Raw genomic sequence first — 27744 nt, forward strand, 5'->3', positions numbered from 1 at the left:
CAGCAGTGCAAAGCAAAGTACAGCAAACATGACCAGAGTCAGCTTTTATCAGATTATATTCTTCGATTGGAAGACTGTTAAACTTCTCCATGCTGGTGTGAAAGTTGTTATTTTATTTGTCTTTCAATGACTGTTTGTGGTAAATGTTCGTGTGTGAGCTGTCAGATGTTCTCTCTGTGGTGTGTTCAGGTGCAACCTTTAACAGAATGTAAGTTGATGCAGCCATTTGTCTCTGTCAGTGCCATTTAGGGGCAGACAGTAGACGTCATCCCTTCCTCATCAGCTTTCAGCCCTGGAGAGCCACCACTGTCAATCCTCCTCCCAAAGTGCCTAAGGCTCAAACTCACTCAGGAGACCATGGTAGAAACTTTTAATTCCCCTGGAGTTGCTCTTCAACATGACCTTCATCAGGGATTATTTGTGAACATATAAAAGTACACACCTGCAGTGTGTACAGTACGCACACATCAGCCGCCTCTACCTTTATCTGTTCTTTCCTGTGTGGACACATGTAAAAAACAAGGGGAGAATGACAGCCGAGGAGGAAGGACAGCCAGAAAAAGAGCACAAATGTAAAGAGTACCAGACAACAAAGTGATATTTGGGTGAGAAGAAAACACATTAGAGTAAGAGAAGAGGACCAGAAGCCATCACACACAGAAAGCACCGAGCTAATATCACAGACCATCTGTGGTTTGCACTGTTGTTTCATTGTTTCAAGGACAGAGAAATGTGCATGTGTGCAGCCACATACGAGTGTCCTCAGTGGCACCTTTTGGCTAGTGATGACAAAACATGCACTACATATTTATACTGTATGTCTCATATTAAACACACAGACACGTGTAAGTACACACACTAGTAGTACACAAACACTGACTCATTCAACACCTCTGGGGAACATTTAAGTATTTTGTCATGTTTCAGATGCCACACAGTGTGCAACAGCTTCATTAAACATGCTGCTACCAAAAACTGCAGGCACACTACTACACAATACTGGTACTTTGTGCCAGTATTTCAGCTTCTGTAAACTATTCAACCCTGCACTCAGTTCAGATTTGTTAATGCTCTACTTGATGGGAATATTGCAATTAAGTTAGATATCGAAAAAGTCTGTTTGCTTTTTAACAGACCTTATTAAAGTGAGCGTGTGATCAGCATTTAAATACTAATGAATGTTGACATTGTGCTGATTATGCAAACCGTACAGGGATACGTGAAAAACATGCACAACCTCAAAAATCCACACTAACACCGTTTGACACCACTTGGTGGAAATTCTGCAAGTCAACCCATGCAGGGCTGCAAAGCCAAAAAAAAAAACCCTAAGGTGGACAACCTCAATTCTGAGTGATTGCACATGATGATTGTGGAATACAGAACTGACCCTGAAGTAAGAGTTTGGGGCATTTTCCTGAAATTTATTCAGGCTGGAGTTGTATTCACAAAGCATTTACAGCAACAAGTCATGAAAATGTATGGACGGCCAAACGCTCCAAAGAGCTCTCCATCCATGTTCTGAAATGACCAAGAGAGGCAAATCACTCCCCTCTTCTGTATGCTGTATCATATACAAGAGAAGATGATAGGTGATGAGTAGTTTAAGGATCGTTTCACAGGAAACCACCAGAAAATTGCTTTAGAATTCGTGGGAGCTGGGACTTGATGGCAGAAATTATAGGTAGCAGTAGAGACGGAGCGTGTCCAGTCCTTCTTCTTTCTGATGCATTCTTAATGTAACCTTCTCATTCTCGATCCAAGCTCTAAGTTTTTCTATCATCTTCTCACTGGTTTGGTCTCTGTTCCACTCACATTCTGTTCATGTCATGATGTACAGCCTGCGCATGCCTTTGTTTGCCTCCTTCTTTATCTTTCAGTGTTTGGATTTTCCACACATTGTACATCTCATGCAGAAAGTCAGAGTTTAGACCTGAGAATTTCTTATTTTTACTTTCATCCGCGCAGCATGTTCGTGTTCCTTCACGTCTCCCTCTGTGCATGGAGTTGACGCAGCTCCACGCGTGCCAGCCTGTCCGTGCGCCTCCGTCACTCTCGGCAGCCTGTGCCGTAATCAGGTAGTTACACATTCCAGGAGAGAGGGACACGGTGTGCGTTTGAGAGAGTAGACATGTGTTGAGATGATGAATAATTTGATAGACCTGGATGTCCATCACGCAGGAGTGAACATTTCGGGGAATTGTCAGCTATGGATTGGACAAATTGACAAGTCAGCAGCGTAAATAGAGAGGTAAGAAGGATAAAAGTATTAATCTGACAGGGAGTGTGATGATTATTTTAAGAGAAAATCTTACCAGAAGCTTTGTTTCATCATTTGTGAGATACGTTGTTGCGCTTTTGCTGCCAAATCAGCCTGCTGTTGTGTTTCTTACCAAGTGTCTGGACCGTACAAACGTTGGAGTATGAATTCATTTCAATTTAATGACTGATTTAACAATGTCTTTTTATCCAACGTGGAGTAAATTCAAATGCACGTATCTTTATTTAAGGCGCAAGGAAATTGTTTATAAGAATGTGGTTTCAGGAGGCTGCTTATAATGATACGATGTGTGATTATTAACACGAGTCTACTGATGCTCAGCGAGCCAAATGTCCCTACAGAGAAATTAAATAGCTTCATATGAATACACAAAATCTGAAAACCTAAAATTTGACACATCTATAACGCATGACCTCGTTACGCATGACGCGTAACGCACATTTCACTCATACAGAAAGTTTTTGTCACCAGGTGAACATGGAGAAGAACATGGACACCGACAGTCTTATTCAGCATGTGGAACGAGACATGGAGGCCACTTCATTTCCACTACCAGTGACCACCGACTGGCTGGACGACGGAAACGAGACCACGGTGAACCTGTTCCAGCAGCCCGACTGGCAGGTGGGAGGAATTGAGCGAGATCACAGATTAAAGTGGTGGAAATCAGAGCCCGCTCACTGAAACACGGTTGGCAGGTTGTCACACGGAGCTAAAACTCAATTCTCCATGAACCATTTGAAGGATTTTTTAATTTGCTCTGCTGTGAACAGAAAGGTGTTTCTGAGAGTGAGTCCAGCCTCAGTTACATATATAGGATAATAATAATAATAATAATAATAATAATAATAATAATAATAATAATAATAATAATAATAATAATAATAATGATGATGATGATGATAATAGTAGAAAGACAACTGAGTCTGTATCCTGGAAATAAACTAAAGGAGCAGAAATGTTTAATATAAGACAAAATAGAACGAACAGTGAACTTTAAATAAAAAAAAACATCAAAATATCATCGATCAAAAAAAGTCCAAAACGTTAAAAACTGTGACTGTGTGTGAGAGACATGAAGACATATCCACTCCTGTCTCCTCTCCTGTCTCCTCTCCTTTCTCCTCCTGTCTCCTCCTGTCTCCTCATGTCTCCTCTCATGTCTCCTCTTCTGTCTCCTCTCCTACCTCCTCCTTTCTCCTCTCCTGTCTCCTCCTGTCTATTCTCCTCTTCTGTCTCCTCTTGTCCTCTCCTGTCTCCTCTCCTGTCTCCTCTCCTCTTGTCCTCTCCTGTCTCCTCTCCTGTCTCCTCCTGTCTCCTCATGTCTCCTCTCATGTCTCCTCTTGTCCTCTCCTGTCTCCTCTCCTGTCTCCTCCTGTCTATTCTCCTCTTCTGTCTCCTCTTCTGTCTCCTCTCCTTTCTCCTCCTGTCTCCTCCTGTCTCCTCATGTCTCCTCTCCTGTCTCCTCTTCTGTCTCCTCCTTTCTCCTCCTGTCTCCTCTCCTCTCAGGTGGCTCTCTGGGCCATTGCCTACTCCCTCATCATCCTGGTGTCCATCACTGGTAACGTCACTGTGATCTGGATTATCCTCGCTCACCGGCGCATGCGGACGGTAACAAACTACTTCATCGTCAACCTGGCCTTCTCTGACGTTTCCATGGCAACCTTCAACACCCTTTTTAACTTTGTCTATGCGCTTCACAACGACTGGTACTTTGGTCTGGGGTACTGCCGATTCCAGAACTTCTTCCCCATCACTGCCATGTTTTCATCTATATACTCGATGGCTGCCATCGCAGTGGACAGGTAAGAGCCAGGCCATAATAAGTCTCGATTAAATAAGTGAAACATTTCTCAGAGTAGGATTACATTACAGACAGGCTCAGAAAGGCCTTTAAAACGAACAAGTCAGCAACTAAGAGTCTGTTGTGTATCAGCAGTTTGACACTAATGAGATGACTGATTCTCATCTTGTGTGAAACTCCGTTCAGGAGCTGCGTTAATAACAGTCAGAAAGAGATGGATGGCCACTTATTGAAACAGTGAACGCAGCAGCACAGAAACTACTTCCTTTATGGATTCTTACTGTGGTGTATCAGTCTCATTAACATACTGTTAGATAACAGCAAACAGTGAAAACTCCTTGACATCCCATGTATTTGTATCTCTAATGGCAGATTCAGGTATACTCAATAGAACATTATTTTGTTGGTTCATAACACAAAGACCATGAGTTTTACCCTATGAGCTCACGATCCATTCACATACATGAGCATTCCTTGATATCAGCCGCAGCAGCTGTTCACCTGTTTCAGATAGAAATGCTGCATGAAGGAGATATGGGTCATCAGGCAGATGTCATTAATGCTTACTGGAGCATTAACGGTCAACCTGTTCTTAGCATAAAACTCTGAACTTGTGTTACAGGCTACAAACTGAGTTACCACTTTATTACACTTCCAAAATCCAAAGCAATGCAATACAACAGCTCTGTAATAAATGCTTTAGTTCAGTTTGGTCTCTCTGTGGCTCATGATCGTTGTGGTGATGAATGAGTCAGACGCACGGATCAGACCAGGTGTAAAATCTGCTTCGAACTCAATAATTCCTCCTCATTACTTGCCAATTTGTGGAATCATCAGTTACCATGACTTTATTCTCGGCTTTTCTTTGGCGTCATCAGCTGCGGCTGCAAGCAGGAAATGATCAATTATGAGCTAAACAAATCAAATCAAATTTGATTGATAAAGGTCATTATCACAAATTACAGATTTGCCCTTGATGCCTTTTGTCGTTGGACCCTTGAAGAAGAACTCCCCCCTCCAATAAAACCCTTGAGAAAAATGAAAACGGAAGAAGTCTCAACTGATCCGTCTTCCATGATGGTGATAAGATTGAAGATAAACATACAGTATGAGCAGAACATGAACATGCAGAGCAACTCCCACAGAGAGAGAGAGAGAGAAATGTAAGGACTGGCTCGGACTCCTGGAGCACAAAAATCCAGATCCAAAACATCTGGCATGGGGGCACCAATAGCCAGGGGAAAGAGAGAGGTCAGCAGCACAGAGAGCCGGAGTGAAAGTAGACGAGTATGAAGACAGAGACAGAAAGGAAGAGAACAAACATAATGTACATTTATTTAATGGCACAAGGTGTTTGACTTGTTGCTATGTACCCCTCAGCCGGTCGAGGCAGATGGCCTCTCACCCTGGGCCTGGTTCTAAGAGAGGGAGATTTTCCTCTCCGCTGTCGCCTAGTGCTCCTAGTTTCTATAAATAGTTATATTCTGTGAGGTCACATTGTGAAGTGCATTGAGATGATGTTTGTTTGGATTTCATGCTACAGTATATAAATAAACTAAATTGAAATTAATTGAAGGAAAAGATCTGAGAGTGAGAAAGTGAGAATACTATAATGTTGTTTAATGTCTGAGCCAGAAACACTGTTTACACACTGTATACCTTTTTACAAAAAAATCTAGCAGTAGTATTTTAATTTAATTGATTTCCTTATTTTAAAGTTTAATTACTAAGTAAGAATTTAAATTATTTTTTCTCCTTTTCATTTATACTCTGATGAAGCCTCACTTTACACCACTGTTCTAACCACAACAATAGAATAATGTAAAATTAATTGTCACTCTCTATTATTGTCCATAAAACTACAAATGAGAAAAATCAGCTTTTAACCATTCAAACACATTTATACTGTCAGTCCTGAATAATTCAAATGAATGATTCATAATCATGGTTGACAGTAATGGTGACAACATGAATGTAAGTACAATGATTAAGATTCATGTTCAGTTGATATGGTCGCTAATTATGTCATAATAGTTTATATTCGTCTTTGTTAGTAGTCCACCTCTGTTGATGGGTCTCTGTGATATGTTGGAGTAATGAGGTTGATCTTCTTTTTAGTTTAGTATATATTTTGCATAAAGGTTCTTGCTCTTTAACATCAGATGTGCAAATTCCTAAAATAACTTTTATGTATTATTATGGCTGAATTTCCTACACAGTTTATACTCTATTTTAACAAAATGATTAAATTAAATCCCCCATATGTAATGATTTCACATAAAAATAACAGCTCAAAAATAATTTTGATGGTACACTGACTTATAATAATAAGACAGTGAATCTCTTTTATTTATTTAGTTAAACATTTGCATATGTGGACTTCTACTGTACTAAGGCAAAGTTATGCCAGCTAGCATTAGCATTAATGAAAGTACGTAATAATGTAATGGTGAGTGAATGTACATATACATATATGTACAGTGTTCAGATACTGGCTGTATATATAAATGAGCACACATTTTATTTTATTATTAATATTTCTGTGGCTCAGAGAATAACATAATATAGAGTTGTTCGTATTGTACAGTTTGATATCTCTGTGTAGTAAGCTGAGCTCCGTTTCATTAGACTGACTCCTGAGCAGATATCAAGTCGATTGAATCGATGTAGTCACTCCATTAACATTTCACTTTGAGCAAAATATGAGCACAGTGCTCAATTTTCAAATTGATTTAAATAAGAAAGAGTCTTCATTCATCATTAATAATACACATGAATTACTTGACGTTTAAATTGTAAACTGTGTGACCGGGATTACTGAGCAAAGGGAAAGGTCATATCGAGGAAACAATCAAGAAATCAATATTGTCTTACTTCTAGCAAACATAACACTGTGTCCATCCCTTAAATCCTGACAGTTCATAATCCTTCACCTTTCCAGACCAGAATCAACGAAGAGATATTTTAAAAAAAGACATTTTCTTCTTTCAGACTGGAATTTAATAAGTAGTGTGAATAAATGTAAAACGGTTGTTTGTTTGATCGGCAGGTTTTCATTTTAAAACAAGAACTTGACTTTAAACCATCAGTGGCACCGGTGTATAGATAAGAGCTTGAGGAGTCACGGTGTTTTCTGCTTTTCTTTTTCTATTTCAGTCAGTGAAACTTATCTATCTATACACAGAACGTTAAATAAACAAACCTTTTCTTCCTTATCAGGTACATGGCCATCATCCACCCTCTGAAGCCTCGTCTCTCCTCCACCTCCACAAAGGTTGTGATTGCTCTGATTTGGATTATAGCGATCTTATTGGCTTTCCCGCAGTGCTACTACAGCGTGACAAGATTTTACTACCCCAGAACCGTGTGCATGGTAGACTGGCCCGACGATTATGGAGGAAAACATCAACTCAGGTGAAAAAACACAGAAAAGACAAACAGTGACATGTTGAGGCAAAGAATGCACTTTATTTATTATGAAGGAAAAGAATTAGAAAATATGAGACTGAAATTGAAACAACAAATAGGATTGAATGAATTGAAAGTTTAGTTTCAGCTTCAAAAGCTCACAAAGTTAAATTCTCCAGGACTAAACCTGTGGGTCATTGACTCCGAGCTGAACTTTAAGGCTCATTTACACTTTTTATTATCACATAAATATCGCTCATCAAGTGCAGCCGCTTGTCTTTCTAAGCTCCTCCAGCAGATTATTGTAATGTTCTGCTCTCTGATTAATTTATAACGGCTCACTAACATTTGTTACTTCAGGCTCTGTGACTTTTTGAAATTCTCTTCATAGAATAATGATTTTTCCACTAAATCAGTTGTTTTGAACTGAATTTAATTAAATTAAATCCAACTGAACCTGTTATTTTTCTCCCTCTGTAGTTACCAGTACGCATTAATACTCCTGATCTACCTCCTCCCTCTGCTGGTGATGCTGGTGACCTACAGTCTGGTCGGCCAGACGCTGTGGGGTGGTCACATTCCTGGAGAGGCTTCAGACCATTACCACAGCCAGATCACAGCCAAGAGAAAGGTCACAGACCTTTATTATCCTAATATTTTTTAAATATGTAATTGTCAAAAAGCTGAGTGGAACTGAACTAAGTGCGGTTGTGAAGAGTTGAAGTACTTTTCCTCTCTGATCTTTCTCAGGTGGTGAAGATGATGGTTGTTGTGGTGGTGACCTTTGCCCTCTGCTGGCTGCCCTATCATATCTACTTCATACTGGGGTCATTTAACAGAGACATTTATAAACAACACTACATTCAGCAGGTTGGTGTCTGGCTTTCTGTTGTTAATTCCTTTTATTTCATTTAATTTATTTAATGATTGTGTATCATATTTCCTTTCTTCTCAGGTGTATCTGGCCATATTCTGGTTGGCGATGAGTTCAACCATGTACAATCCAATCATTTACTGTTGTCTAAACCAAAGGTAAAATACATTTTCACACCCAGAAGCTTCCCAAGTTCCACTGTTTCTTAACTTCTCTAAAACCAGTTCTTCTTCTCTTTCTGTAGGTTCCGTGCTGGTTTCCGTCACGCGTTTGCTTGGTGCCCTTTCATCAAAGTGTCAGAGGAGGACAAGATGGAACTACAGCACACACACACCTTCAGAGTGACCATGACACGCAGCCATCGCAGTCACAGTTCACACGCACACGCCTCCATAAAATCAAACACCAACATCTTCGACGCAAACTTGGCTGTCACCAGTGAGCTTAACACGAAAAGAGACGCCTGCTCGAGGATTAAAAAACACACGTCGGCAAAAACATACAGCACACCCGACACACACGTGTTGAATAGGCTGGACGACACAAAATCAGCAGCAGCCAAACTTATGGACAACAACCACTGACAACTGAATGATGAAGAGGAGTCTGCTGACTGCAAGTCAGAGTCCATCAAACTATGGTGACGTTTATCTACATGGAAAACCATGAAGGAAAGAGTTTGACTTCATTTGACTTTTCATCATTTTGACCTGGGACCATCAACCAGCAAGTGGGAAGGCCTGAAGATAAATTCATCCAGCGTTCACTTGTTTTATCGATCTCCTTTTCCCCTGTTTTCCATAATCCACACATTTCTTCCTTTTCTTCTTTCCCTCTTCAACTATGGTTGAGGTTTCATTTGCTGTTACTGATCCTCTAGTGCACAGATGAGTAGCCCACAGTCATCAGACTCATTATTGTTGTTTTTGTTGGTTTCATCTAGACACAGGGCTTTTTTCTTAAAGGGACAATTTACTAATCAGCATGCATAATAACTAGAATGATACTCTCCTTATTGAAAAATGACTTCAGAGCTGACATATGGAGAGAGATATACAGGACTGACACCAATTTTATTATCAATTACAACTGAACACAGATCAAACATGTCATGCAAGAGGATTTTAAAGAAACTAGAGGAAAATTTAATGTACTGGACTTATTCAACAAGCAAAAACAAAAATATATGTATAGTACTGTAAGAGTCATGGTTTTTCACTGTGTCAGTGTTGTAATTACAGTATACCACAATAATTAAAAACCAGAACCAACATACTGGTTAAGAACGAGAGCGAACATTTCTGGTGAAACCTACCAGAGGCAGTGAAGGAACCTGTTTCCACCAAAATAAAGAACATTTGTTAATTTATAGATTTATAGAAAGAATAGTTTTCCTGTTCTGGAAGGAAAACTATCTTTAACTTTATTCAGTTTCACAGTCTTGAATGCCCCCAACACTATTTGTATGGTTATCATGTATCTGTTGCTGTACAGTACTATATAGTTAAAATAACATTAATGTAGTACGCATATTATATGTTTTTTTATGGTTTTTAATGTAGAGTCCAGATTAAACGGTGTAAGTGCTGCTACTTAGAACAATCTGATGTGAAATGTAACAAGCCATCTGAATACAATAATGTAAAATATGCTGATGAAGTGAAAATGTAAATATGGATTTTGTGTTGTACTTTGACATTCAGGTCATGATGTTTAAATACTTTTATCATGTCAACGCGAACAGATCAGAATGTAGTAAAAGACAAGTCTTTGTAAAGCTTTTGACTTTTGAATGCACACAGTGACAGTGAAACATCTGCATTTGTTATCAACAAATAAAATCAACTTAGATGTTTTATGGCTTGAACAAAAGTCAGTAATATGTTTAATAAATGTGCCAATGATAAAAAAATTACATTTCACAAAGATCACTTATTTTAAAGTGGATGTGCACACAACTACTCAAACATTTTGCTTCCTGTCTTTGTCTTCAGCGTCACAGATCTTGTGCTGGTTCTGAGCTGATGCGTTGCTCGAGTGCAAAAAACGACAACATCAGACTAACACCGTTTAATTTTTATTTATTGACAGAGTTGAACAGACACAGTCTGGTTATTGTGAACAGTGAAGATTAAGGTGTTTCTGAGTAATGAGGAAGGTTTTCAGACTGACTTCTGAAGACAAAGTAGCTGGGGACCTGTTTTTATCCTGGCGGTCTGAGCAGTAAGTAGGAAGGGGAATTCAACAGCTTAGTTATCAGTATTAGCTTTCGTTGGATTGGAGCTAACGTTCCGAATGTTAACATTATTTTACCCTGTTCTACACTTACACCAACGTGTAAGAGTGCATGGATTTATTTGTCTTGTGACAGAATACAATATCTGTATGCAACATCAAAACAAGCCAACCTAAGAAAAAAGAATGAGATATGTTATATCTCAGGCAACTGCCAGAGAACTGCTCTTTAAAAGAGCTTCATTAGTATCAATCATTTATACAATTAAATGTATTTATTATTTGTTTAAGAGAGAAATAAATATAGAATTTTTACTGTGCTACTTGGATGGGTCATACAGTAGTTCGCTCAGACAGCCTCACACGCCTTCAGGAGAACATGGGGTACAATGAGTCAAAGGAGGGGGGGTATTTAGCAAACTGTTTAATAGTAGTAGTCTTTGTATTCAGCTTGACCACTGTTGTTCCTCTGGCATCTATGTTAGCACCACATTCTTGTTTCCTGGCTCTTCCTGTGATAATGAGCGCAGCTCGCACTTTCCAAGACAACAAGTTAACGTCTACTCATCAAAATCCAAATTATCTTTGGAAATATTTTACAGAAGAGTCTTAAACTGGACCGAAGCTGCACATTCAGCAAATATGTGACCTGTCTTCTCTTGAAGACAAAATCATGTGTGAAGTCCATCACTTGTCATGTTACTATCCTCTTTTACAGAACAGGTAGCATCTGAAGGGACTTTGAAAATAGCATCTTCTGTGTGTGTCATTATTGCAACAGTTGAACAATTGAACAATTTTCAACACTTACCAATACAAAAATAAAATAAATAGCAACAATGTACTGCATGTATAACATATTGTATTATATCTGGGTTAGATATTTAAAACCTTAAACCAAAAATATTCCCTTTCATCTCATTTTACATTTATATATCACCTCATATTCATTTTACAGTTTGTCTTTTTGTACAGACGGTGAGAAGCCTACAGCAAACAGCAGACACACTTGGTGACTTTGGTCTAAAACTGCGTTTTTATGACCAATGTAGTCGAATGCAGCATCTTTTGAAATGACCCTGCAACTGTTGAGCTTGGTGTATTGTAACAGACTGCAGTGGTTAGAGGAATCCTCCAGGTGGAGACACAGGAGCATTACAGGAGTGTGTGAAGTCTTTTCTTTTTCTGCCCTGCACATTTCCACAGGAGTTGAATTTGCGTGTTTTATCTCTACGAGTTCAACCTCAGAAATAAAAAAATGCAAGAACCTTAGGAGTCTAGATATTGGTACAATGGCTAATCAAACATAATCTAACTATAACATAGTGCATGACTGTCTGCGACCTAACACAGCAGAGAAAGCTATCTCCTTTCTCTCACGTAGACAGGCTAAAGCAGCTACTGGAGCGTGATACACTGACTGGACTGGTTTGATTTGGGAAGAATAGGAGACAATGGGTGACAAAAGAGTAGAGATCAAGAGGATAGAGGGAATCCAGAGAAGTGGGGAGATAACAGCCAGACAGAGGAGATATATTCTCTATTTATTGTTCAGCTCTTGTCTCAGGCGGCAGCCCACGGCTGTGATGAGTGCAGCTCCTTTCCCGCTGCCATCTTCTGACAGCAGGAAGGTGACATTGCACTGAGGAGCCAGCTCCTTAACTGTCTGATGCATGATCCCAGAGAAACTAGACAAGGATACAAATAAACATAATGTCATATAAGTATAAATGTGACTTGGAGGTGAAGAGATGGACTTTATTCCCTCATATGCTGCAACTATCAACACACCTTCTACTTAACTAGTAAGTATCCGTCAATGTGATGTGTTTTCTAGTGTTTTTTCTAGTGTTTAGACTCAACAACAGCAAAGTGAAATTTGATTTGAGATAGAAAAGGCAAACACTGAGCTGAGCTGCACTTGTTTGTTCAGGGATAATTTCCTGCAACTGGTCGAACCTGCCTTAATTTCTACTTGTCTTTCATTTTCCCCTGAGGCAGGACTTTAACACAAACATAGCTGTCATGAAAACAATGTGAAGGTGTCATTAGCTCTAAAAACAAAGCAATTTCTCTATAAACTAATCTGTTTATCACGTGATTATATGACTTTGATTTCTTAGGTAGTTCAGTAGATTTGCTTTGTAGAACTGTTGAATTCAACTCACTGTGGATGTAGTTTGTAAAGTGTCCCGTCCACCCCTACGGTGATGTTGAGATAGTCCAGTCCACGGTTCTCTCTGATCTTATCCACTACAGCCGCCATTCCCGCCCCGCACAGCTGAGCTGCACGGTGTGACACTACTCCACATACCTAACAATGAAAAACATTATCATTATTGCAAAAAGGTAACAAACTCAACCTCCCACAGTTTTCTGAGCCAGAAATGCTTCACTGCACAAATGTTGCCCAACAAATCAGTTTCAGTTACTTCTTCTGTAGTCACATACAGTACAGTACGTCTGGCTCTTTCACAAGCTGAGCCTGATAAAGACTCTTTCACAGCGTTCACTACATACTGACCTGCAGTCGAGCATAAATCTAAATTTGTTGGGATGTTCCATTTTTGTTGAATACTAGCAGGTGTTTCATTTACTTTGTCCACCTATCTGTTTAATGCAGTACAATTTAACAGCACCACAAACTCCACCCTCCAAAATAACAACCTAACTGGCAACTGGTGTTTTCACGAAGGAATGATTTACTGCACTTTAACAAGCTGTAACTGTCCTACATGTTTTACAGCGAGATTAATGTGAGACTGGATCATTTGATAAACAAGCTCATGTGCTAATGTTTTACATATAAATATACACACACACGTGATGTGTGTGGCATCATGTTACTTTACCTCTTTGACTATGATACTGTCGTCACACGTGCTGTCCAGCCCTAAGTGCTGCAGGATGGATCTCACCTGCAGTAAGGCCAATCTGTCACTGGATTGAAAAACAAAACAGAACGTGCACAAAGGTATGAGAAGCAATAAACTAAAAATGCAAACACAACTTTAAAGAACAGCAAGAGACTAACATCATCATTAAATCTGAACGGAGGTGATGTGCAATTTCCTGGCATTGATTTTACAGTTTGGCTCGATTAAAAACTGTCCAGAGTGCTTTTCATCTTCTTGAATAATACATCATCACGGCTGTGGGCACAAACTCTTATTTTTACCTCTCTATCTGTGAGAGGAACTTCGTTTCGAAGATGCCTCTTGTCTTCAGTGTTTCAGAAATCTGTCCTCTGAACAGGAATCCTTTCTTGGTCATGTCTATAAGGATGTTCCTCACAATTTCACCGAGGTACATGCCGCTGCACATTTTCTCATATCTGTAACACACATGCAAGCAAAAACAAAATACCTAAATACACATATACATCCACACAATGCTGGAAATCACATTTATGAGTCAAGGAGGAAGGCGTGAGGGGGATTTTAACCTTTGTTTGCCAGGATTGAGTGAGAGCTCGTCCACCGAGCGATCGTAATCTGTCCTAAAGTCATCAAGGCATCCGTTGTCTCCAAAAGCTCCCCACTCCATGTTGACGCACATTCGTCCCTCATCTCCCTCAATCATCTCAATGTTCTTCATCTCCTCCATGTAACACGCATTACTGCCGGTGCCTTTAAACAGACGGACACATTAGAAGAAGAGCGATCCAACAACTGAATACAGGATTTTACTAATCAGCAAGAGTCAATATAAAAAAGTCAACTAACCAGCGATGAGTCCAATCTCACAGGTGGGTTCTTCATAGGCACAGGTCATCATGGTTCCCACTGTGTCATTAACTACGGCTACTACATCCAGGTCAAACTCCTTAAAAAGAGAAAACACATCATATGAAGCATTATCACTGTTTATATGTTCACACCTTACAGACATGGATAGACTTGTCTCCTCTGTCCTTCTAATGTCGTACCTCTCTCCTCTTAATGGCCTCCCTCAGGAGTCCCACCACATCTTCTCCTTCACAGTCTGTCGCCTTAAAGCCCTTTGTCCATGTCACAAGGATGCCCTGCACACACACACACACACAAATAAAACTGTCAAGTTGGGCACATCATGTCATAATCATTGGTTAAAACCAGAGCTAACAGTTGGGGTTTCCTCTTTAAGCTGCCAACATGTGCTTAGGTGGATTTCGCAGAATCAGCAGATCTAGTTTTTGACACCCAGCTAATTTGAGTTCAACGGGAAGTGAGAGACAGCGGAGTGTATCGGAGAGGAAGGAAGAGAAGAACACTCACAGCGTCCAGGCTGGTCTGTCGGCAGGGGAACGAGAAAGTGAAGCCCAGAGGAAGACGAGTGTTCTTCATCCCCATGTAGTCCAGGAAGTCACTGATACAGTGCACGATGTGGTCGAACAACTGGAAGAAGACATTTGTGAAACTACATTAAATGAAATCAAAAACATGTCATATATTCTCATTTTCAGTCTCCAGTGATTCGTTCGCAATTTAACTAGAGGTTTTATAATACAGGTGAAATTCAGTAGATGCATTAATGTGTCCTGTCTCATTTTCTTAAGGTAAAATGAAGTCGAACCAAATCACAGAGCACAGTTTCGCTCTGATTAGACTTCTCACCACTGACGTCACAGCACATATTTAAGACTGGAGGACTGATGGAGAACATCTGTTCTGAGGTGTGGTCAGGGGGACAAAACGCTCTAATAAAAATAGTTTGAGTTGAGTTAACTTCAGCAGGAGTTAGTGGGGGTGCATGGCTGTGATTGTGTCACTATTCAGGAAAAGAAAAAGTTTCCAACACAGCAGCTGCTGATATTTTTTCCTGTCTTTACTATCAGCTGTGAAATACCTTGTAATGGTGCATTGTTTGATTTTGAGTACAATACATAGGATTTAGTGTAGGGAATAATTATGTATCACTAAAAATATGGAAGACTAATTTTCAGCAGTTGTTAACCAGCCAGATGTTATATAAGCCGCTAAAACAAAAAGAAAACACGCCTCATTATAAAATTATCTCCTCCAAATATCCAAACAGGCATAAAGACAGTGTCTCCTCCCTGGTCAACTAGATTTTATAAATAGAAAGTGAACAGAAGAGGAGTGATTCATAGGATCTTACTAAAAATTAAGACGATAGAAGTGTAAGTTATCCTTCAGGAGAATTATTAACACCCCTGAGAAGTCTCACATTAAGAGAAACTGAAAGTGGGGGAGAGAAGACCAAAGCTGTCAGACAGGATTAGTCTCAGCCAGAGCACAAGAGGTAAGTTCAAGTTGAAGACCGTCGGCTCGAAGCTAATCTTGACACGTTAAACTTCTTTAACTGTTCGCCTCTAACCTATCAACCTCCTGCCCTGCTTCTCGTCCAGAAGCACCATGCTCTTTTCATTTTCAGTTGGTTTAACAGAAGTGATTAAACGCACAGACTGATGGATCTCACCTCCTCTCCTGTGCCCTGCATCACCTCCAGAGGAATGGCGTATATCTTATTGTGCATCTCTACCGATCTCCTCTTTCCAGAACGAATCTTGACCAACAGAACTCTGAAGTTGGTTCCTCCTAAATCCAAAGCCAGGAAATCACCATTCTCTGGACACATGGAGAGAAACATACAGATATGAAGGAGTGAATAATACAGGAGAAAGACTTAAAACACACAAACATCTGATAAAGTCGCATTTTCCATTTAATTCTTGTGCTTAAGCCACTTTTTCCCTGCTTAGTTTACATGTAGGTTCTCCCACTAACATGCTTTTTTATTGTTGGGAATATTTAAATTCATTTAAAATAAATAATCGTCCTCAGTGATAACAGATCACTGTTAGTTGAGAGTTCTGTCAGTCACAGAGAGGGGCGATGTGGTGTGAACCAGCTGCAGTGAGCTGATAAGCTGCTAAGTAATGATCTTAGTGGGCAGAAGTTTCCAGCTTGATTATATTAGTTAGTGTGTGTGTGTGTGTGTGTGTGTGTGTGTGTGTGTGTGTGTGTGTGTGTGTGTGTGTGCACCTGAGCCGTCGGGGGTGCTTCGTACAAACGTTGGCAACATTTTGACAGTAGCACAGTCCTGAGTGCTCTTTGAAAGGCCGTTCTCTATCTCTGTCTTCATTCGTTTCTTTACCTGAAGGAAGTAAACAACATTTGAATTAGTGAAGTAACAAGATGCACACACAAGTACAGACACTACAGATACCTCTACTCACCTCCAGCAGCTGTTCGGTCGTCAGGCGGAATTCGGACAGCGTTTGGGCAATCTGTCGGGACTGCTCGGCGAGTCTGTACGCCACAGCTGTCACCATGGCAGCTCCTTTTCCACTGCCGCTCTCTGACAGCAGGAATCGAACATCCGAATCTGGAACCAAACGGCGGACTGTCCTGTGTAGACGTCGGGCGTACCTGAAACAGATTTAGAGCTCAAGTACTGGACCTTCACCTAGTTTAACATCTGTCACATACTGACAGGTTAAAATCCACCTTTGAGTCTCTGACAAACTCCCAATGTTGCAAGTGATGAAATGAAACAGTACTGAATATAAACACAGCTGTCTTCACTCACTGGGGGTGCATCTTGTAGAGGGATCCATCAATTCCTACAGTGGTTCGCAGTCGTGCCACTCCTTTGTTCTCCTTAAGCCTCATCAGGATGCCAGCTAGTGTGGCAGCTATCAGGTTGGCAGAGCGGAAGGACACGATGGTGCAAACCTGAAGGAGGAGGACAAGAAGAAGTGGAGACTAAATTCAATGTGCTTTTAATAGTTATTACAACAATTGATGAAAACAAATGAAACTGAATTACAACTCTACTGAAGAGGGATTTTTTATAGTACTATCACAGCAGGAATACACACATGCTGCACAGCGATGCAGTCGTCAGCTGAGGGCTCCACACCAAGTTTGGATAAAATCTCTTTAGCCTTCGTCAACCCATCCTTACTCCTAAAGAGGAGAGAGAGACAGAAAGAAAGGGTCACTGTGACTGAGTTCTTCTTAAGCAAGTGTGTAAAAGCTGTGCAGCCGTGTAGTGTGACTCACTTCTCTATGGCTGAGACGTGCTTGGTCTCAATCTTCCCTTTAGTGAGCAGCTCAGGGGTGATCCGTCCCTCGAACAGGAGGCCTTCTCGGGCCATCTTCACCAGTATGAGACGAACCAGCTCCCCCATGTACATACCGCTCACCATCTTCTCAAATCTGCGGCACCGGAAAACAACTAAGGATTAATCTCCCTCTGTAAGGTTTATTGTGTTATAGCAGGTGATCAACTTGTGATAAGGGCAAAGAGCCAAAATAGAGCATTTTCTTTATCTGTCATTTTTAAAATAAACACAGGATTAAAACAGCTCCATTCATCTATTAGCTGAATTAAAGGTTTATATAGCTTATAGACAAATAAATCTCTCCATGTAGCTTAAAGAGCAGCTCATCTAGATCATCTCTAGTGGTTTTGGTTTGACGTACAGCTGTTTGCCAGGGTTGAGAGAGCCTCGGTCGATCTCTCTGTCAAACTCTGTCCTGATGTCCTCCAGTCTGCCATCATCTCCAAAGGCTCCCCACTCCGTGTTGACACACATCCTGCCCTCGTCTCCCTCCACCAGGTCAATGTGACGCAGCTCCTCCATGTAGCACGCGTTGGTGCCTGTACCTAAAAGCACACAGATACTTTACATGACTTGTCTTGGAAACACTGAACTTTATTTAACAAGTTGACCATTTAAACACAGTTTTAGTACCAATGATGATGCCGACTTCACAGCGCTGATCGTCAAAGCCGCAGGTCATCATGGTTCCAACCGTGTCATTTACCACAGCCATGATGTCAGCATCATAGTCCTGAAACGGTTAACACGCAAAAACACATATGGAGAACATGAACATGTCATGACAGAAAACAAACAAACAAACAAATTGATCTATGGAATTAAAGTGGGGCATCAGTGAGACTCACTCCTCGTTTCTTAATGGCTTTGTTGAGCAGTTTGACAACGTCCATCCCCTCCACTCCACTGGCCTTGAAACGCTTTGTCCATGTTATCAGATACCCCTGGGGACAAACAGAGAGAGGGTCAGAGGGAAATTAGAAAGGGAACGTGGAAGGTTGGGTGTTTGGAGTTACTGAGAAACTGAGGCACACATTATAGTGGATTAGATCTGCTTTATAGTGTGACAGCTGATAATGGATTAAGTGGTAATCTTCATTTATTTATTAAAGATAACAACTTTAAGGTGTTTTATGTCTACATAACAAACTATGCAAGCGACTAAGGTGCTTCCCAACCTAACTACAGCTTAAGAATTTCATCAGTTGACCAATTAATCGTGCTTTTAATCAACTTTTGGTTTTGTTTTACCTCATCCAGTTTGGTCTGCTGGCAGGGGAAGGAGAACGTGAATCCAACTGGGAGTCTCTTGTCTTTGATCTTATGTTTGTCCATGAAGTCACCAAGACACTCTGCCACATGGTCGAACAGCTGGAAGAGGTGGAAAGAGGTGTCACTGAGGAGAAACCCACTGTGTGTGTGTGTGTGTGTGTGTGTGTGTGTGTGTGTGTGTGTGTGTGTGTGTGTGTGTGTGTGTGTGTGTGTGTGTGTGTGTGTGTGTGTGTGTGTGTGTGCTTGAACAGTATTTCAGTATGGACATACTCTCGTTCCACTGCCGTGGATGATGTCCTCGGGTGTGTCATAGATTTCGCTCTCCATCTGAACGGTCTGCTTCTTCTCGTGACTCACTTTGACACGAAGGATCCTGAAGTTGCTGCCTCCCAAATCCAAAGCAATGAAGTCTCCTTTCTCTGTTAGCAGAGGAAAAAAGATAAGAGATAAGAAGATAAATGTGAATTTACATAAATAGCATATAACCATAAAGCAAGTGTTGTTGACACAACTGGGACTTTACTCAACAAGTAACATTTGTAAACAAATACAGATACAGAAGTAGGTAACCTGTATTATTATACTAGGAAAAAGGAACCAAATCTACAAGAGCCCTAAACCAGTGTTTTCCTTTAATTGAAACTGACACTGCTGTTTAAGCAGCTGTGAGATAATTACAGTTTGTATTGAGCACAGTAAGTGGCTATTTTGTTCTTCAAGTATCTGCATGAATGGACACCAGTGAACCAAAGCTGATGGTTTTAAAATGAGGCTGCAGAAACAAAAACTCGATCTTACGACACACAGACAGTGGATGATTAGACCCTGCATGTGTGTAGATAGTGGGGGGGTTGCTTTTGATTGTGTTATCTGTGATTAAGTATATTGCCGGTTTAATCTCTGATATATATTTAATTCAACGTCACTTCAGAGTTAAATGTAGTTTGTTCTTCTATCTGAAGTGTGAAAATGTTGATTAGATCCACTTTCATAGTGTTTCACTGTTTATCGTTACGTATTGGTCACAGGAATCAGAGCGTACCGACCTAAAACACATCACTGTGATCTCACACTGAAACCTTTTGTGTGGATTAGAAGGCAAGGTCAGGTCGGTATAGTTTGCTTAGTGCCGACCGGCTGATAATTTATCTGGAAGAGACGTATACGTACTGGAGAAGAGACAGTAAGAAATTATCGAGCCTGTTCTAATGATTTGAATTATTCTGTTGGTTGGTAGGAACAACATTAGTTGTGTTTTCATGCTTCAGAGTTTTTTGTGCACCTCTAAGAATATAGAAACAATTAATCAACCTTTATATGCAACTGAAAGTGCTGATTAAATATTACTATTATTATTACCATTAGTTGTTTCAAAGGATTTAAGATAAACACTCAGTTTTCATGTAGACAGTAGATTGAAGATTCCCTCTGTATTGACCTGTGTTTGCAGGTAATGGAAAGAGGAAGTTCCATTATTTAATATTCAGCTGACTAAGGTAATAAAACTGTCTGTCAGTTGCAGTGGACGGACACTCTCCTCCACTAGGACATCACCTACATGATATGAAAAAATGATGACTCATATTCATGTGAATAGAAACAACAGAACAACTGCAAGGAGATGTGGCAGATAAGGAATGAAAGGTATCATACAGTACTTTACGTTAAGATAAACGGCTCCAAGGAGCTTGGCTCAGATCATGACACCTGATCTGTCTGTATTAGTTTTGCATGTTCACTCTGTGTTACTGTAGTTACACGATGCTTAATAGAACAAACACTTTATGTTGACCCTTAGTATCCTTCAGCAACAATGAACATTCATCAGCTGTGTGACCTCTGTTGACTTTCCTTCATAATGAAAGATAAACTAAACAAACTCATTTCACCACTGTGTGTGTTACAGGAAGGCTTAGCAGTACCAACCAGAGCCATCAGGGATGGATCGCACAAATGTTGGCAGCATCTTCAGAGTAGCGGTGGGGTTAGTGTCCCGTCCCAAACCTTGGACCAGCTCCCTCCGAAACCGCTGCATGATGTCCAGTAACGTCTCATCAGAGAAACGCATGGAGTACAGGTACTTATCAATCTGAAATTAAACATTAGTGTTAATCATTTGTAACACAAATTAAGATCCTCCAACAATTCACTTTCAGTTTATAAGTGAAGTACAGTAACAGAGATATACTGGATTTAATGACATGATGACTCAATGAATAGATGACTGTCTCGCTATCTTATAATGTCTTGACAACCCGGAAGACAGTTCCTGACTAACTGAAACCAAGTTCAACCAAGCCCTGTTTAACTTAGGAATGAGTCAGAGCCGTGTACCATGATAGCTATTTTTATGTTTATATTGGTTTATTGCACAGTAGCCTAACAGAAGCTAAACGTCTTTAATTGCATCTATCACACAGTGGTTATATTGTGCAGCCAGTGTCTAATGAAAAGCATCATCAGTGTGACACATAAGACCAGGAGTCCAGGGTGTCTCACACTCACTGTCCTGTTATCGGGGTAATATTACACAGCAGCAGGGAGTTCCTGGTGTGTTTATTATGGGTATGACAGTCATGAGACTAAGTAGGAGAATGAATTACAGTCACAAATGTATCTGGTTAGAAATAGCATCAAATCTATACTGCAGATAGGACACAGCTGGGTGTGCCTTAAAGTAATAATCAGCACGTCTGGAAATCACATATCTATTGCCTGTTGAAACTGCCCAGTGTGCAGACTGTTGTAGATACAGCACATAACAACCTGAGCTGTCTGGCCTTCAGGAACAGGATGTTAAACAGTCCTGGTGAAATCCACTGTTGCATCAGATAGTGTGATGACGCAAAGACTTGGTTTATGATTTGAGAATGTGACAAACTGAGACCACAGCGTTTCTCACATATAACTTGGAATAAATGTTACTTTCATTATGACTCTCTGTAAAGTCAGTAAAGCCGAGCGTGAAGTCGACCAGTTGCCAGTTAGGACCCAAAACTGGATTATCATCATCGTAGCAATAAATTAAGACCAGCTTAGTCCACACAAACACACAGGACGCTGTGTGTGTGCTCTGTGATGTTCATTGTGGACCTGTGATAGTTCACTATTGTTACTCATAGTAAAAAGCCGCACATAAATCTGCTGTAACTTCCTATGATCTGTATTTCCTGTTCAGCTCTGACCTATCGTAGCTGGTTCAGAAGAGTGCCAGTTGGGAATGTGTGTATGTACAGGAAGGAATTTGTATTCGCTGCGTCACAGAAATTTATAGAAGGAAGCATAAACAAGAAGTGTTTGTGCTCTCACCAAAGTACAAATCTGGTGTTTCTGATCTGAAGGTCACAACTAGTAGATATAAAGTTAACTTACAGCAGAGTAAAATAGAGTATAGTGGTAATGTGCATTTATGAATTTTGGATGGTGTTGATACCATACCATGAATAAAGTGAATCAAATGGGAATTAAATGGAAAGTCATGTGTAGCACGTGCTGCTTGGTATTTTTAAGGCCATTTGTTTACATGTTTTTAACAAATACATCACATGCATACAAATACAACAACAACAGCAACAACAACAACATGTTCCTAATAATGTCACATTGCTCAGCCCAACTTAAATAAATGTGCTGAAACATGTTTCATTCAAAATTATTGAGTTGTTTTATTTGTTATTTCCTTAAATCCTGTCTAAATGTGGGGTCATGTGTGAAGGCTCATTAGCATATGCGATTGTCACACGAGTCCACAGCTGACTCAACGTAACCTTTAACCTTATTAACTTCAATAAAATGCATTAGTACTGTAAAGCTGCTGGGCAGGGCCACACACACGTAGGTCCACAGCTCTTCTCGTGTTGAATTTTACACTGAGGCGGCGTCTCTGGTTTGAAGATTTTTTAACATCAGTAACATGTTGGTGCTTCTCACACACGCGCACACACACGCGCACACACACACACACACACACACACACACACACACACACACACACACACACACACACACACACACACTCTAATTATTTTGATACAAGAGGACAAACAGGAATTTCAAATCTACCTGAGCAGAATGGATTCATGAACAGACTTGCAGGTGGACACATTACAAGTCATTCTGATCTGGTTTTTCCTCATTAGCATGTGGAAAAATTAACAACCGCAAAAAGATTAAACAATAAAGGATTTAAAATGCAGCTCGATTCACTGAGATCCTGCTGATTTACTCTGACGTCACACTGTGTCCCCATAGTTTGTTGCATTTTTATACATATTTTTTCATTTTAAATTTCAGTTTGACCTCATTTCACATGAGGAAGTGAAAGTCAACTTTTACATCACCACAAATATGTTTGTGCACTGACACAGTGGCACTCTTTAAACTTTGTTAAAGCGTCATTTATCGATTTCTGATTCTCACACTGGAACAAATAAATGCCTGTTATGTGAAACAGTTGCTGGTAATGGAGATTCCATTGACAATCAATACTCAGCCTGCAGCTCCGTGTAGTTCGCAGCTAATTTTTTACCATGACTTTTGCTTTAAATAAGAAAAGTGAGAAGCAGACAAATACCTTTATTCGGTCATAGTAACAACACCAGAAGTTAATGCTAGTTTTTGCCAAATGTAGCTGGTAGGACCAAACCTTTGCAGATCCGTGAATTCCAACATGATATTATTATTCAGTTTAACAAAAGGTTTTAATTAGTATAACAAGAGTTGATGATTTACAGTTAACTTTGCATAAAACACGTCCTTTTAACCTTCTTGAATGATCCTTTAAATCTTTGTGAATGAAGAAACTTCTAGCTGCTCCTGCTGTCAGCTGATGTAAACAGATCCCTACAACCTAGTGATCTTCTTAAGCTGCCAACACTTTCTGCTCATGCCAACTGCTGGTCTCTGCTTGTAGTGGACATACCAGATTGCTCTTCTCACCACTCAGCCTCTTCGTGTGCTGGTTTTGCATTAATTATTTCTGTTTATGCATAAAGTTCTGCTAAATGCAGAACAAAAGGTATAACCTCAGTGGATTACCTCATGATATGAGCCGAGTTCATTGAGCTGGGTTTTCGGCAAACTCACCAGTTTGTGTATACAGATGTGTACTCAGACGTGTGTTCTCATTTAAATGGCTTAGTTTAAATAAGAATTAGTTCCACATCACCTAATTGAATGAGAATGCATTCTGAGTCTACTAATGGGCCACATCCCGGTTACAAAGTGAGAGATTAAAAGTTGCATTGTCCACATTTCTCCACATCAAAACTAAATAAAAGAACACCACTGCCTGCAGACCAAGTTCAGCTCATGCTGCTGGAGACACATTTGCATCACTGTTCTATGACTCAGCATTTTGCAACTAGAAACTATTTATTAAAGCAGGGCATCGCCTGATCTCTCACAGCTCAGATATGTGTCTCTATGGGCTTTATACTTCATGTGAATACACAAAACCAAATAAGGAGTTTCCACTAATGTTAAGCAAAGTGAAACAAGGCCCCTGACGTGTCCACACATGAGTCAGGCCATGTATTACCCTCAACACACCTCTGACACACAGTTTTATCCGACACAGTCGGGAGCTCTGTGTAAGTTTCAGTAAGAGATCACACCGTCTACATGCTCTCCCCTCCTACTTCTCCCTCTCCTTTCTGTTTGCATTCCTCCACTCAACAATACCCTGTCCTCGTCACTGCGAGATGGTTTGAGGAAGCAATGAAACCTGACTCCATTGTGGATGCACGCGCGCACGATGTTGTGCACGCATAACCTCACCATGTGGAAAAATACTGTCCTCTACAGTGCTGTCTCCTGCACTTTCCCTTCTTTCCCTTTAGACACAGACACACACACACACACACACACACAATAAAACACTCTGTTGGACGCCTGCAAACAGCCCACAGTCTATGAGGAAGTACAGTCAAAGACACTGCAGGGGACTGAGGGGAGAAGAGACGCAGTCAGCTGACTGACTCCTTGACAGCTGCAGATGCACTTAACACCAGTTATGATATTATCTGTATACTTTGACTCATGGAAGCTTAAATCCTGGGTTTTTTTAGTTACACTACTACAGAAGTAGTTCTCATGGCCTAGACAAGTCTTCTTCTTTGAAAATCTGCACAATAGTTGCACACCTGCCACTGTGTGTGAGTGTCCGGGTGTATCTGTGTGTAATCCTGTCACCTGTGGTCATATGGTTCAAAGCTGGCCTATTTTGAGGAGGCAGGGAGATGAAGAGAGCAGGAGTAAAGAGGGAGGGACATGTATTGTATTACATCGGGTCCTGGCTACAGGGAAATGACTTTCACCTTAACAGACTGAGCTGACATTAGCACAACAGGCACACCTGGACACAAAAGCTCTGTGCATCGACCTGTGAGAAGACGGTGAAGGACATGAGGGAAAAATGGAGGAAGGAAGTGGTAGAGCTACTGGGGTTCATTTAACAGGAAAACTAGCATTAAACAAACAATCTACACAATAAAAATACATTATATTCTAAAGTTGATACCACTGCCAGGCGTAGATGTACATCTAATGCAGCTGGTAAGGATTTGTGACATCATCAGCGAGAGCCCTTAAAGGGACACTGCACCACACTCGAAACAGAAAGCACGTGTTGAGAATTAGTCTAGGAAGTATTTTAATTTAAGACAAAATATGATGCGACATCACTGCTAGTGTAGAAAATAACCCCACAACAGTGTATATGATGATACAATCGCATGTGGTAGTAATTTAACCTCATCTGCCATTTTACTTTAGGTACTATATTAGTTTACTGAGGACTGTTTATTGCTCGGCAACTAGTTTTTATGTCCCATTCGATCAAGAAATGCTGGGATATGCTGGGAACTGTGTGCCTGGAAAACCTCTGCTCCTTTAAACACACATACACAAAGATACATACTGTCAGTTGTACACCAGAAGTCTTACTCGGGGTGGGGGGGGAGCTACTCAACTAAGAAGTTATGAAAGGAACACATTGACGGTGCTGCCAACCTCGTGTCACCTTGAACTTTTTAGTGTTTTACAATAAACTGAAAAGAAAAAAACCTTTAGGATGTTTTTTTTACAGAGAAGCTTTTAAAAGAGAGAGAACAGGGTCGGTGTAGGAAACGACAGTAGTATCATAGTGATAATGATGGTGCCAAAGCATCCGTCTTAAACAAACTGCTGTGAAATGAAAACTTTAAATTTGTGTAAAGTTTCATTAACTGAATAATTGAGCCTCTGAGCTCATTTCCTCTTTTTACTCTGTTGGGCTCTAATGACAGAAATGAAAGCACAAGTATCATTTTAACAAGAATATTAAAGAGAGTCGGTGACCCTTTAAATGACTTTGCTCCTTCATTTGGACGTCTACCTTCTCATCCTCCAGTTCATCTGTCCTTTCACCCTTGCCACTGACTTCCTCCCTCCTCCTCTTTGCCACACCTCTAAAAACTTACATCATGACACCAACTACACATCCGTGTGCCGTGTCTGGTTACACATGTTAATACGCAAAACTCCCCTGTGCTGTTTGTCACGTCTCACCGAGCCCGGCTGGTTCTTAATCTTAGTACAATAAAAGTACATCTCAGTGAAATAAGTACAAAAAAAACTGTGCTGTAGTGAACTCCTACAATGATGATGAATGTGTTTGTCACCTCGGGGAGGCACGCCACATAATATGGATGCCTTTGCATGTACTACACTGGAAAACTCCAGTTTTGATGGTGGAAGAATGAGTAAACTCAATGACCTCTACAACACATGCTCTCCTCTTCTCACTTTCCAAGTCTCTTTTTCTTCTCTCTCATTCAAACACACACAACATCACAAGTGGAGGCAGAAGAAACAGAGAGCACTCACCTTTTTAACCTGGTCATCCTTGAGTTCAGTGAAGTAATAGGCTAGTAGCTGGGCCGCAATCATCCTGGTCCTCTTTCTCTCTCACACACATATGCAGACTGACTGAAACACACACTCTGTCCCAGTCCCACGCACGATCACAGTGAGATGGAGAAAAACCCAAAGTAAAATGTAAAACAAAACAAAGAACACACTACACTGGCTCTACTTTGTACATACAGTCTGTCACATGAGAGATATAAAAATATGCTGAGTCCAGTCTAGTGTGGTTTAAAATAGACAGAGCTGCTTCATGTGCGGCTAAGACCATGCAGCTCTTCCTTGTCTGTGCATGTGAGTGAAGCCAGGAAGCATGAGTGAGGCAGCAAGTTTAGCTGCAGGAGGCAGAGAGAGAGACAGGGAGGGACCAGAAAAGGTCCTGCCCACTGAATGTGAGCTCACTGGTTAGATAGATGGGAGGGTTCAGTGCCACATCCTCTTCTCGGCAATTGGCTGGTTTGCTGACGCCTTGGAGGCAAACTCAGTGATGGAGGAGTAGTAAAAAAGGAGGACTGCCCACGCACAGGGAGGCGGAGAGGCAAGCAGGTTGAGGGGGGATGGGATTTCCAAAGTAAGAGGGAAGTAAGGTGAAGTAGGAATTTGGATTTTACTGTTCCAAGGAAGTTATAAAGTTACATTTATCCCACGTTACTGGGAAAATGAATCACAGCGTTATGATATTAGTCATTTTACTATTTAGTGGCAGCTGGAAAATTTTGAAGGAGGAAGAAAAGACTTTATAGATGGTTTTGGAAAAGCTTATGAACACGAGAGCAGGGAAGTCAGGGAGTGTCAGCACATACTACCTGATTAGAGGGGAGGGAGTTAGTCCTGGTAATAAGGTTGTTTCTGTTCAAACAGTGTCCAAATGTCAGGGAGGGGTTATCCACACA

General features: G+C 40.6%; 2 protein-coding genes across 2 annotated transcripts; one reads left to right on the plus strand and one right to left on the minus strand.

Moving 5' to 3' along the window:
• The first annotated feature begins 2124 nt into the window (after positions 1 to 2124).
• On the plus strand, positions 2125 to 12146 carry tacr2 (tachykinin receptor 2). Its single transcript, XM_026377925.1, has 8 exons — positions 2125 to 2251; positions 2753 to 2905; positions 3791 to 4086; positions 7305 to 7499; positions 7974 to 8124; positions 8244 to 8363; positions 8449 to 8525; positions 8612 to 12146. Exons 2-8 carry the CDS (start codon positions 2759 to 2761, stop codon positions 8949 to 8951), a joined length of 1326 nt encoding a protein of 441 aa, XP_026233710.1. The 5' UTR covers positions 2125 to 2251; positions 2753 to 2758; the 3' UTR covers positions 8952 to 12146.
• Positions 12143 to 27173, minus strand: hk1 (hexokinase 1). Its single transcript, XM_026377924.2, has 21 exons — positions 26813 to 27173; positions 20873 to 21035; positions 19217 to 19365; positions 18926 to 19045; positions 18523 to 18618; positions 18308 to 18407; positions 18036 to 18219; positions 17613 to 17768; positions 17429 to 17516; positions 17137 to 17282; positions 16784 to 16976; positions 16590 to 16701; positions 16024 to 16172; positions 14859 to 14978; positions 14531 to 14626; positions 14328 to 14427; positions 14048 to 14231; positions 13781 to 13936; positions 13455 to 13542; positions 12771 to 12916; positions 12143 to 12290 (listed from the first exon to the last, which is right to left on the minus strand). The coding sequence occupies exons 1-21, from the start codon at positions 26873 to 26875 to the stop codon at positions 12143 to 12145; spliced, it is 2757 nt and encodes a 918-aa protein (XP_026233709.1). The 5' UTR covers positions 26876 to 27173.
• Positions 27174 to 27744: the final 571 nt, after the last annotated feature.

This window comes from Anabas testudineus, chromosome 3 (genome assembly GCF_900324465.2).
Source record: "Anabas testudineus chromosome 3, fAnaTes1.2, whole genome shotgun sequence".
Taxonomy (NCBI): domain Eukaryota; kingdom Metazoa; phylum Chordata; class Actinopteri; order Anabantiformes; family Anabantidae; genus Anabas; species Anabas testudineus.

What these genes read in the sequence shown, in the direction of transcription:
- tacr2 (XM_026377925.1), top strand. Translation starts at nt 2,759, where the DNA reads ATGGAGAAGAACATGGACACCGACAGTCTTATTCAGCATGTGGAACGA. An exon ending in GCTGCCATCGCAGTGGACAG is followed by an intron (nt 4,087 to 7,304) that starts GTAAGAGCCAGG and finishes CTTCCTTATCAG; the next exon opens with GTACATGGCCATCATCCACC. An exon ending in TACTGTTGTCTAAACCAAAG is followed by an intron (nt 8,526 to 8,611) that starts GTAAAATACATT and finishes CTCTTTCTGTAG; the next exon opens with GTTCCGTGCTGGTTTCCGTC.
- hk1 (XM_026377924.2), bottom strand. Translation starts at nt 26,875, where the DNA reads ATGATTGCGGCCCAGCTACTAGCCTATTACTTCACTGAACTCAAGGAT. An exon ending in CACGTCTCAGCCATAGAGAA is followed by an intron (nt 17,517 to 17,612) that starts GTGAGTCACACT and finishes TCTCCTCTTTAG; the next exon opens with GAGTAAGGATGGGTTGACGA. An exon ending in CTCTACAAGATGCACCCCCA is followed by an intron (nt 16,977 to 17,136) that starts GTGAGTGAAGAC and finishes AATCTGTTTCAG; the next exon opens with GTACGCCCGACGTCTACACA.